The sequence below is a fragment of the Sceloporus undulatus genome, chromosome 2 (assembly GCF_019175285.1).
Source record: "Sceloporus undulatus isolate JIND9_A2432 ecotype Alabama chromosome 2, SceUnd_v1.1, whole genome shotgun sequence".
Classification (NCBI taxonomy): domain Eukaryota; kingdom Metazoa; phylum Chordata; class Lepidosauria; order Squamata; family Phrynosomatidae; genus Sceloporus; species Sceloporus undulatus.
This window is the reverse complement of record NC_056523.1, coordinates 168,802,313-168,814,373: the sequence shown is the minus strand read 5'-3', so window position 1 is coordinate 168,814,373 and position 12,061 is coordinate 168,802,313. Positions and strand designations below refer to the sequence as shown.

Sequence of the window (12,061 nt, the reverse complement as noted above, 5' to 3'; positions counted from 1 at the left end):
TTTATTATGAGCTGGCCTTGGACTACAGCTGTTTTTACTCTGTCAGGTGGTGTGTTTTTGTATTGTTACATAGTGGTGGCAGTGGCAGGGCTTTTTCTTTTAGCGACAGATGTTTGTGGGACATTTTTATAGCAAAACCATGGCAAAGACTGAGTTTGTGCAGAAGCTTTTAGGCTCCTTGCATATGTAGGATTCAGGTTCTGGTCTAATCTAATCACATTTCTTCCAGTTGTTTAGAGTTCTTATTGGATAATGGTGCTGACCCATCTCTCCGGGACAAGCAGGGATATACTGCTGTCCATTACGCAGCTGCCTATGGCAACAGACAGAACCTTGAGTTGGTAAGCTTGAACTGATTTTGGAAACACTGGGTCATGGTTTTGGAAGGGAGACTGAGCAGTGAAAGATGCAACACTTTTCTGATGGGTCAACAAAAGTTGTATTTTTTCATATAAGCACTTTTTTTTCCTAGTTTGGAATATACTTTAGCATTTTTTGGGTACTTCTTTTTATTGTGCACAATATATATAAAATATATATATTGTGCACAATATATATAAAATATAAAATAGACATAATCCAGGTTGGCACCGTTTTAACTGCTGTGGCTCCATGCTCTCTCTCTCTCTCTCTCTCTCTCTCTCTATATATATATATATATATATATATATAGTGCACAATAAAAAGAAGTACCAAAAAATGCTATATATATATATATATATATATATGAAGTTCTTTATCAGATATATACAATATTCCATTTTTGTGGTAATGGAAAGTTGAAAATACAAAAATCAAAACCAATTTCAGTTACAAAATAATTATATAATATTAACTAATAATAATATTAATAATATCTTATATAACCTAAATCTTTGGGGAAAATCCCACCCCCTGTTCCTTCTTCTTCCTTACACTTCTTCTTCTTTTTTTAATCCCTCTTTTCGTGTTTCTCTTTCTCTTCCTTATATTTTACTTTCATTATTTTCCTATATTCTTTAAAAAGAAAAATTGATATGACTTCTATGCTTGGGTTTCAGGGAATTTTTATCAATAAAGTTGATTTCTCCACCTTCCAAATCTTATTAAATTGTACTATTTTCCTTCTAACTTAATATTTCTTTTTTTTTAGTTCTAAAAAATTATTTTGCTTCTATTTTTCAATTTGGTTAATCCATAGTCATACATATTTCCAAAATCTTTGAGACACCCCCCCCCTTTTTTTTTCCTTACCTTTTATCCTTTCCTTCCTTCCTTCCTTTCTTTCTGATGATGAACTGGCATTCTTATTTCATCTAACTAAAAGTAAAGCTATCTTCCCATTCTTTTATATATTGTTTTTCCATAAGGGACTTAATTCTTTCCATTCTTTTATACATTGGCTGGTCAATCTGTCATTTATCATATTTGTTAAGATATCCATTAATGCCATTTCATATCATTTAATAAGCCATTCCTCTTTTGTCAGAGTCTCCTCAGTTTTCCATTTTTGGGCAAATAGTAAGCAAGCTACCGTTATTCTGTATAATATAGTTTTCCCATATATTTTTAATTTGTTTATCTAAATCATGCAGCATGTTTAATAGATATAGTCCTGGGGTCAAGTCATGTGATAGTTAATTCTGAGAGTTTGGGGTATGAGATATGTATCAATCTCCAATTTTTTTAACTATTGGACAGAGCCACTACATGTGATCAAATGTACCTTTAATTTCTTTGCATTTCTAACACTGATTATTAGTATTTTTTTTGAGAATTTTGCCATTCTTTCTGGAGCCAAATACCACTTGTAAACATCTTATAATTTTTTTTTCTTTTAGATTATAACTACTTGTGAATTTAAGACTTTTGTGCCATGCTTTTTCCCAGTGTTCTAGCTGAATTGTGTGTCCCATGTTTTGGGTCCATTTCACATTTTTCTGATGAGTCAACAGAGTTTACATTGTTTCATGTAAACAGTTTCATGTTTAAGCGCATATCAAATTTGCTTTGCAAGGTTATTTTTTCTGAATACAGTACAACCCCCATAATGTATCTGTGGGGAATACCCTCCTAGATCAACCATGGATAATGGCAAATGCAGTATTTCTGCCAGAGGTTGACCATGGAATCGCCCTGGAGGACCTCCAGCTACATAGAGAGATTGTCTCTAAGCATCTGGAGGTCTTTCAGTCTGGCTCTGTGGTCAATCTCTGACTGAAGTTGACCATAGAGCCATCATGGATTACCTCAAGATGCCTAGACCTCCCCCTCCCCCCACAGATGTGGATAATTGAAACCACAGTTATCAATCCCACACATAAAGGGCCCGAACTGTATTTGAAAGAAGTTTACTTTTGTATGTGTATATCATTTTAACGTCTGAAGTGGACTTTTAAAAAGACAAAGTAATATTAATTAACAGTCTTCTCCAATATTGGGAGCATTTTAAAGGCAAATTTTCCCCATAATAACATACAACTATATTTAAAACAAACTAACTACAAGTAACAGTAAACATAATAACAAATTGGAGAGCAGAGTACACAATCAAATAGCATAGTAACAAAAATGTTCATAGAGGAAACAAGAAACTAACACATGCCTTACTATGGAGAAGAGACAGATATAATAGTGGTCTTAAAAGCTACATGGGGATTAATCTGGTACTGTATATGTAAAATTGACTGGTTCATTACTTCTAATAGGTAATATTGATTTCAGTAAGGCCTTTGACAAGGTTTCCCATGACATTCTCGCAAACAAGCTTGTAAAATGTGCTCTAGACAAAGTAACTGTTAAATGGATCTGTAATTGGTTGACCGGCCGAACCCAAAGGGTGCTCAACAATGGCTGTTTTTCATCCTGGAGAGAAGTGACCAGTGGGGTCCCACAGGGCTCTGTCCTGGGCCCAGTGTTATTCAACATCTTTATCAATGACCTGGATGACAGAATTGGGAGCATACTTATCAAATTTGCAGATGACACCAAATTAGGAGGAATAGCTAATACTCCAGAGGACAGGATCAACATTCAAAATGATCTGAATAGACTAGAAAGCTGGGCCAAAGCTAACAAAATGAAATTCAACACAGAGAAATGCACTTAGGGCAGAAAAATGAAACGCACAGATATAGGATGGGGGACACCTGGCTGAATGAAACTGCATGTGAAAGGGATCTGGGAGTCCAAGTAGACCAAAAGTTGAACATGAGTCAACAGTGCGATGCGGCAGCTAAAAAGGCCAATGCAATTTTAGGCTGCATCAAAAAAAGTATAGTGTCTAGATCAAGAGAAGTAATAGTAATAGTGCACTGTATTCTGCTCTGGTCAGGCCCCACCTGGAATATTGTGTCCAGTTCTGGGCACCACAATTCAAAAAGGACATTGAGAAACTGGAGCGTGTCCAAAGGAGGGTGACTAAAATGGTGAAAGGTCTGGAAACGACTCAGGGAGCTGGGGATGTTTAGCCTGGAGAAGAGAAGGTTAAGAGGTGATATGATAGCCCTGTTTAAATATTTGAAAGGATGTCATATTGAGGAGGGAGCAAGCTTGTTTTCTGCTGCTCCAGAGAACAGGACCCGGAACAATGGATGCAAGCTACAGGAAAAGAGATTCCACCTCAACATTAGGAAGAACTTCCTGACAGTAAGCGCTGTTCAACAGTGGAACAAACTCCCTTGGAGTGCAGTGGAGTCTCCTTCCTTGGAGGTCTTTAAGCAGAGGCTAGATGGCCTCTGCTGGGGATGCTTTGATTTGGATTTCCTGCATGGCAGGGGGTTGGACTGGATGACCCGTGTGGTCTCTTCCAACTCTATGATTCTATGATATCATGTCTTTCAATTCATTTGGGCTTAAAGGTGCCTTTAAATAGATGGCAGAGCAATACATTTCTAGGGTGCCTCTGAGCTATAATGGGAAAATGCCCTGGAAGGTGATAATTTCATATCAAGAATATGTGCACAAGGTTATGCTTGTCAGAAATAGTCTGTTGCACTTCCAGACTCATAACGTACCAGGTGATTGATACTTCCATAATGTATTTGTGATTTGGTGAAACATTGCTTTCCTACACAGGAAAGATGTATTGTTTTCTGGCCTTCTTGCTGTTGAGAGATCTGAAACATAGGAGAGCTGAAGCTTTTGTATAGTTGTTCCTCTTAATTACAGCTCCTGGAAATGTCATTTAACTGCCTGGACGATGTGGAAAGCACCATTCCTGTCAGCCCTTTGCACTTAGCTGTAAGTATACCTGTCATAAACTTGGATCTAACTATTTTCTTCGCAGTGCTGGTGTAGTGTTTGATTGGGGGAAACTCTAAAAAAAGTCCCATTGAATTTGGTGGTCTTCACATTTCAGTAAGCATGTTTGGCACTATAGCCAAATGGAAGCAAGACATGCAAAACTGTCTAAACGTTGGTGTTGCTTCTAGGCCTATAACGGTCACTGTGAAGCCCTGAAGACACTTGCCGAAACCTTGGTGAACCTGGATGTGCGGGACCACAAAGGGAGGACGGCTTTGTATCTTGCCACGGAGAGGGGCTCCACGGAGTGTGTGGAGGTGCTTACTAGCCATGGTGCTTCTGCTCTGGTGAAGGAGAAAAAGAAGAAGTGGACACCCCTACATGCTGCAGGTGAGCATGACATTCTCTCCTCAGGGATGCTTGCTTTCCTTCTCTTGAAAACAGATATGGTGCATGCACTGGATTTTTGCATATGAAAGGCTATTTGAGAAACTGCTTGAGAGGAAACCTTGTGCCTAAACCTGCCCTTTTGTTCCTCTTCAATTTATTTCAGCTGCCTATGGGAACACAGATTCCCTACATCTTCTCATTGACAGTGGGGAGAGAGTCGACATCACAGATGTCATGGACGTCCATGGACAGTGAGTTTCCACTGGTTTATATAAACCAATCCTTCAACTTGTTTGGGGCTAAGGTCCTTCTGTGGAGGAATCCTAAATTGTAGTACCAATAATCACACGCAAGACTATGTTTGTGCTATGAACCAATAGAAGGGCAAACATGCCCAAATAAAAAAACACCCCCAGCCCCTATTGAATGTAAATACTATAGTATTGAGTTCAGCTCCCCAAAGTCTCTCTTTTAATTTTAAAGGAAGATCATGGTTCTAGTCAATATGATTAAAAAAAAACACAGACTTTTGCTGAAGTCTTAGAAAGTAGTGACTGAGCAAGATTTCAGCTTGAGGTAGATGGGTGTTATAGCTCATTGACCCGCCTCTTACCCTAGCAAAAACAATATAGTGTGCTAACTGGAGGGAGGAGGGATAAAGAATATGTGCACTTGCTGAACCCTGATTGCAGCTATTCAGTGACTTGTGCACAGGTACAAGGCGAACTACTATAATAATCAATGCAGAGAAATAGGAGGTGACAAAAAAAAATAAATAAATAAAAAAAAAGAAAAAAGAAAAGAAAAACGAGACTTCTCCCACAAGATATGCGAAATCAAAGAGAAATTTAAACCAAGAGTGGGGATGCTCTACAGTTCACAGGGGAACGCATTACATGACCAAGTAGAATTAAAAAGATGGTGGAGACAATATGCAGAAGAACTACAGTGGTACCTCGGGATACGAAATACCCAGGTTACGAAATTTCCGGGATACGAAAAAATCCCATTGGAAATAATTGTTTCGGGTTACGAATGTTTTTCGGGTTACGAAAAATTTTTTTGGTGCTTTTCGGCGCTTTTTCGCACGAAACGCGGCTTTTCCCCATTAGCGCCTATGGCAATTCGGCTTACGAAGGCTTTTCGGGTTACGAAAGCGGCCGCGGAACGAATTAATTTCGTAACCCGAGGGAGCAGTGTACTGTATATAAAAGATGAAAATGTGACAGATTCATTTGAGGATGAACCGTATGAAAACGAACCTTTGATTTTAGAAATTTACCAATACAACTGCTTCAGTATACAGAAACAGAATCTGAGGAAGTAGACTGAAGTCTACAAAAGCTCATGCTGCCAACTTTTTTCTTTCAGTTAGTCTCAGAGGTGCTACAATATCTATCTTTATACAAAATCTACTGTAGTTCTAATTAAATTCTGTCAGCAAATATGGAAGACAAACCAATGGCCAGCAGATTGCAAACACTCAATATAGAGTACATTCCATCACCCAAGAAAGGGGGCACCAGGAATGCAATAACTACAAGACCATTGCATGAATTTCCCATACAAGTAAAAAGATGCTCACAATTCTACAACAAAGATTTTTGCTATATATCAGGGGTTCCATCGTGACCCCTTCAGGGGTCGATCAACCCTTTCTCAGTGGTCGCCAGGTTGGGATTCTCCCTGCCTCACCCTGTGCCAGCGGGTGCTGGCACTGGGGACGGGGATGCCTCCTCCTCCTTTTTCCCACGGGGGCTGGCACTGCTGCCAGAACTCTGCAAGGAAGGGGACGGGGCTGCATCCTCCTTCTCTTTTCTGTGGGTGCCGGCGCTGGCACCGGAACCACGTGGGACGGGGCTGCCTCCTCCTCCTCCTCTTCCCTGTTGGTGCTGGCACTGGTGCAGGAACCTCGCGGGGAAGTAGATGGGGACGAGGCTGCCTTCTCTTCCTTTTTTTTTGTGGGTGCCGGCGCTGGCGCTGGAACCGCACAGGGACGGGGCTGCCTCCTTCCTTTTTTCCTGCGGGTGCCAGACAGGGATGGGGCTGACTCCCCCACCTCCTCTGATGGCGGCCGTGGCAGGCCAGAGCAGGCCTGGCCGGCATGGAGGAGGAGAAGGAGGCGGCAGCGGAGGGGCTTCCATCAGCCTTTGCTGCCGGAAGTCCCACCCCTTCTTCCAGCCAATGGCCTTCCTGATTGGTTCGAAGGCCGGGAAGGGGCGGGACCTCCAGCCGCAAAGGGTTGTAGGCGGCTAGAAGTCCCCGCACTTTCCTGGCCTCCCAACCAATCAGGGTGGCCGCCGGACGGGACTTTCGTTCGCAATGGGGGGTCGCAGCCCAACAAAGGTTGGGGACTGCTGCTATACATGGAGCAAGAAATGCCGGATGCCAAAGCTGGGTGCAGGAAAGGAAAAGGCACCAGGGAACATATTGCAAATGTATGTTGGATAATGAAGTTCACCAAAGAATTTCAAAAGAAAATCAGCCTGTAATTTATAAATTACAACAAAGCCTTGATTGTACAGATCATGAAAAACTATGGATCACTCTTAAAGAAATGGATGTGCCACACCATTTGATTCTTCTAATACATAATCTGTACTCAAGAGAAAAGGCAACTGTTAGAACAGAATACATATAGACAAGCAGAGTGGTTTCCAACTGGCAAGGGTGTCAGGCCATCTTGCCTTTTAGCACTCTGTTTAAATTGTATGCTGAATACACCATGCATAAAGCAGGATTATGTAAAGTAGGATTAGATTTGGAATAAGAAGGCATGAAAACAACTTAAGATATGCAGACAACACCATGCTATAGACCCCTGGTGGTGCAGTGGTTAAAAGCCAGTACTGCAGCCACTCACTCACAAGGCACAAGGCTGTGAGTTCAATCCCAGCCAGGGGCTCAGGGTCAACTCACCCTGGCATCTTTCCTAGGTCGCTAAAATGAGTACCCAGCTTGTCGGGAGCAATTACCTTACAGTTGTAAACTGCTTAGAGACTTTTTAGTGTGCTATGAAGTGGTATATAAATGAAGCTGCTATTGCTATTGCATGCTACTAGCAGAAGACAGTAAAGATTTGGAAAGAATACTGAAGAAGTGAAAGCAGAATGTTCAAAGACGATAGGGTAATAGTTGAACATTAAAAAACAAAACAAAAATAATGACCACAGATGAGTTATGTAACTTTAAAGTAGACAATGAAGACACTGAAATAGTTCACGATTTTCCATATCTTGGCTCAGTCATTAATCAGAATGGAGACTGCAATCAAGAAATCAAAAGACTAGGACTTGGAAGGGCAGCTATGAAGGAACTAGACAAGATCCTGAAGTCTAAAGATATAGCATTGAGTTTGACCATGACTCTGGAGATCAGGGTTCAATTGTGGCTCAAGCATAAAAACCTACTGGATGACCTTGGGCAAGTCACATTCTCTCACTCTCAAAAGATGACAGTGGCAAACTCCCTCTGAAGAAACTTGCCATGAAAACCCTACGATAGGTTTGCCTTAGGGTCACCATAAGACAAAAATGAATTGGAGATGCACAACAACAAAAACTAAAATTAGGATTGTCCAATGCATTGTATTTCCACTTTCTGTGAATGGTTGTGAAAGCTGGACGGTGAAGAAAGCAGATAGGAAGAAAATGAACTCATTTGAAATGTGCTGCTGGATAATAATTCTACAGATACTGTGCACTTCAAAAAAGACAAATACATGTGTCGCAGAGCAAATCAAGTCTGAATTCTATCTAGAAGTCAAGATGACTAAAGTGAGACTTGTACTTTGACATGAGAAGATATAACTAACTAGAAAAGACAATGCTTGGTAAGGTAGTAGGAAAAGAAGACTACATTCCAGATGGATAGGCACAATCAAGGAATCCATATCCCTGAGGCTGCGAGACCTGAGCAGAACTATTGATGATGATTTGGTGGGCTCTCATTCATGGGATCACCATAAATTTTGCTTGATCTGAATGTTTGTAAAGTTTGTGCAATTCAGATTATGTAAGCATACCTTCCTTTTTGAATAAAATATGGAGAGCAGAGCACATATCCTTATAATCTGTAACAACTTTCCATAAATAGCTTGATGCCTTCTACATGGCCGTAGGAGAGGTGTTTGGGTCCATCATATGCAGGTTTAAATCCATTTATTTGTCCCAGAATAGAGATGACTAATTGAATCAGTTAGATTTTCATAAGCATTTACTTACCATTCAGAAATTGATTTAGTGGTTCTGCTCTAGTTTGACTCAAAGTTTGGACTTAGGTGCTGTAATGTATTGAGCTGTGGAACGCTAGTCTGTGATGTAGGTTCCCAGAAGAGAGAGCTTGTTCCTTTACATGAAAAGAAGCACACAAAAATAAAGAGGATTGCTGTTCTTTATACCTGGTTTGTGTCGTTCTGCCCAGACATTCTGTTGAACTGATCACTTCTAGACAGCATAGCCAGTTGTTAGGAATTATGGGAGTTGCCATCCAGTAACATTTGGATGATTGTATTTGTTCTTTATAAAAAGCCATGATATATAAGTGAGGATAACAAGTAAAGGTCTGTAATCCTGTTGTTCTTTCAGTTACAACAGATATATTAGACAATATTTAGAACCTGGGCTGTTACCTCAACTCTGCTTGTGTAGCCACTCCTATTCTGGCCATAAAACCTCTAACTTATTTCTAAAGCAATGCTTAGATTCAGTCCTAGTTTTCATTCTTCTCCTTTTACTAACCATCAGGATGCTATCTTTTCACACTCTCCTTCAGTAAACATAGCACTGGATGTACTGAAGCTCTCTAAAATGGGAATGAGTGAATTTAATCACATCTGTATTGTATGATGCTTGAGCTGTTTTTGCTTTCCTTGCAGAACTCCGTTGATGTTGGCAATCATGAACGGCCATGTAGATTGTGTCCACCTCTTACTGGAGAAAGGATCCACGGTGGATGCAGCAGATAAGAGAGGCAGGACTGCACTGCACCGGGGGGTGAGTGGGAAACTGCTTCTACATTTACATGTGGCATATAAAGCTACACCTTCTGGTAGTCAGGCATATCTTAAGTAGTCCTTTAGTTCTCTTCTTTTGGGGAAAAAAGTAGATGCTTAAAACATTCCAAATTTTCAGGTATAGTTGGTCGATCACTGTATATTCCAGATCTTTGCCTTCCCTGGCCAAGATATTCCAAACGATGGACTTTCATTGTTGTGTTTGAATGTGTGAGGGAGCTGCACACAGTAAACAGGACCATTCGAAGGCAGAATCTTTGTGAGGAGAGTGATTACGTACAGTAAGTGGAAAGAGAAAAAGGTTATGGGAAGACTCTGCAATTGCTTGTAGTCTCAGAGCTTACTATTTTGGTTCATATACTTTCTTCTTCGTGGTCTCTGCGAATCATACAAGTGGGTTTTACTGCGTCTGCGCAGTACTGTTCAGAAACTTCTGGAATCACTAGGCAAAGTTTACTTTGCAACATATAGAAACTTTTTGGCGGTAACTCCGCCCACCCGTTATAAGGCCCCTGCCTTCCCGCTCTTTTCCCCGGTTCCTTTTTTCCGCCGCATTAGCTGCTTCAGGGAACTTCGCTCGCTTTATCTTGCAATTGGAATCACTTTCACTTTTGACCTCGGACTGTCTCTTGACCATTCTCTTTCTCCCGCCCCTGGTAACTTTGGACTTTCGGCTTGTTGACCTCGTTTTTGGACTCTCCCTTTCACTTTGTTGACTTCGGAAGAATGCCTGCACCATTCAAGAAGTGCAATGTTTGCGGAGGCAAGGTGCCCATTCAAGATCCGCACTCCTCCTGCCTCCTGTGCCTAGGGAAGGACCACGACCTGAAGGCTTGTCCACTCTGCAAGTCCCTCTCTTCCCAGGCTCGGAAGAATCGTGAGTCCCGGCTGACTTCGGCCATCGCTCAGGGAAAAGTCCAAGAGGGGGGTCCGCGTCCATCCTCGGCTCCCTCGGCTGCACCAGCCGCCTTCTCTTCCCGGGCCAGCGTGTCCAGCGTGGTGTCTGCCCCGCCGATGGCAGAGTCGTCCACCACCACCGATGTGGCCCGTGGTTCGCAGAAACCCAGTGCCATCGACAAGCCCTCCAAGCGCCCCCACAAAACGTCGGGGACTGAGGGTTCCGTGCCCAGGGCGAAGTCCGGGAGGAAGCCATCCCCAGAGGTCTCACGCTCGCGCTCGAAGGATCGAGTGGAGGCGGAGGTCCTGACCATGCCGGTCCAATCCTCCAATGCGTCGTCGAAGGCATCTCGACACGCCTCCAAGCTGCCCGAGATGGGGGCATCCTCGGTGACATCGAGGAAGGCTGCACTGGAGGACAGGGGCAAGACATCTAAGCCGCAGTCCGTGGGAGCCGTTGTCCTCTCAGATCTGCGGGACAACCCCTTCTTTCCCGAGGATCGGGTTGAGACGCCGCGATCGTCAAAGAGGAGGCACTCCAAGGAGGAGACTGAGGACTCCACGCCCAAGAAGTCCAAGCCCACCCGGGACCAGAGTGGGTCGGCGATGTCCTCCAAGGAGAAAGAGCGCGCTTCCCATAAGCTGCGCTCCCCATCCAAGAAGGTTCGCACGCCAGCCTCCTTGCATCCAGAGGACTCCTCTGCCTCGCATGCGGCTCCCGTCCTGGACACACCACTGCCTTCGACAATGGACTTCGCCCGTGCCGATGCAGGGACAGTCGGCCGGAGGCAGTCTCCTTCTCTCTCTCTCTCTCCACTCGGATGACGACGAACCAGTGGATGAGAACACTGACATGTTCTTCGACTCGGAGACGGGGAGATACTACACGACAGTGCCGAGGGAGGCCGCCTTCCGAGAGTTCACCAGGCTGAACTTGCGTCCTGTGGCCCCTCAGGGAGAGAAGCCCCCGTCATCGCATCCGATGGCTTCAACATCTGCCCCCCAGCATCCCGCGACGGAGCCACTAGCCTTACAGATCCTGACGCGTCCTGCTACTCGAGTCCGGGTCCCGGATATCCCGCTGACATCGGACACCGACTCGGAGGAGGAGCCCTTGTCACCGTCGGGGGACCCTTCGGACAACGACACCTCTGTCCAGGCGTCCCCGCAACGGATGCACCATCCTGAGCCATCTTCTCCAACCGATGATGTGCGTTCGTTCAACGAGCACATCATCAAGATGGCAAGGGCCCTGGACATTGAGCTCTCCTTCCCCGAGGAGGAGGCTCAGGACCCAGTGGAACGTTGGGTGCATGGCCGGGTGCCCACACTGCCCTCCATCCCGCTGCTGCCGTCCTTGGAGTCCATCATCCGGAGGTCGTGGGATGCGCCAGCCTCCTTGGTAGGATCGTCCCGGAGGATCGAGTCCCTCTACCGCATCTCCCCGTCGAGTTGCTCTTGGTTGGCCGACCACCCCAAGCAGAACTCGGCGATAGTGGAGGGGGCTCAGCAGGGCTTTGTCCCCAAGCAGGCTAC

General features: G+C 43.8%; 1 protein-coding gene across 2 annotated transcripts in view; it reads left to right on the top strand.

Annotated features, from left to right (window-relative positions):
- ANKRD52 (ankyrin repeat domain 52) overlaps positions 1 to 12,061 on the top strand; it is a 103,462-nt gene that overhangs the window by 51,807 nt on the left and 39,594 nt on the right. For both annotated transcript variants that reach the window (XM_042448287.1, XM_042448288.1), the window contains exons 16-20: positions 230 to 341; positions 4,150 to 4,221; positions 4,413 to 4,614; positions 4,778 to 4,865; positions 9,491 to 9,608. In XM_042448287.1, the coding sequence (XP_042304221.1) occupies positions 230 to 341; positions 4,150 to 4,221; positions 4,413 to 4,614; positions 4,778 to 4,865; positions 9,491 to 9,608 (592 nt within the window). The remainder of the gene's footprint in view (positions 1 to 229; positions 342 to 4,149; positions 4,222 to 4,412; positions 4,615 to 4,777; positions 4,866 to 9,490; positions 9,609 to 12,061) is intronic.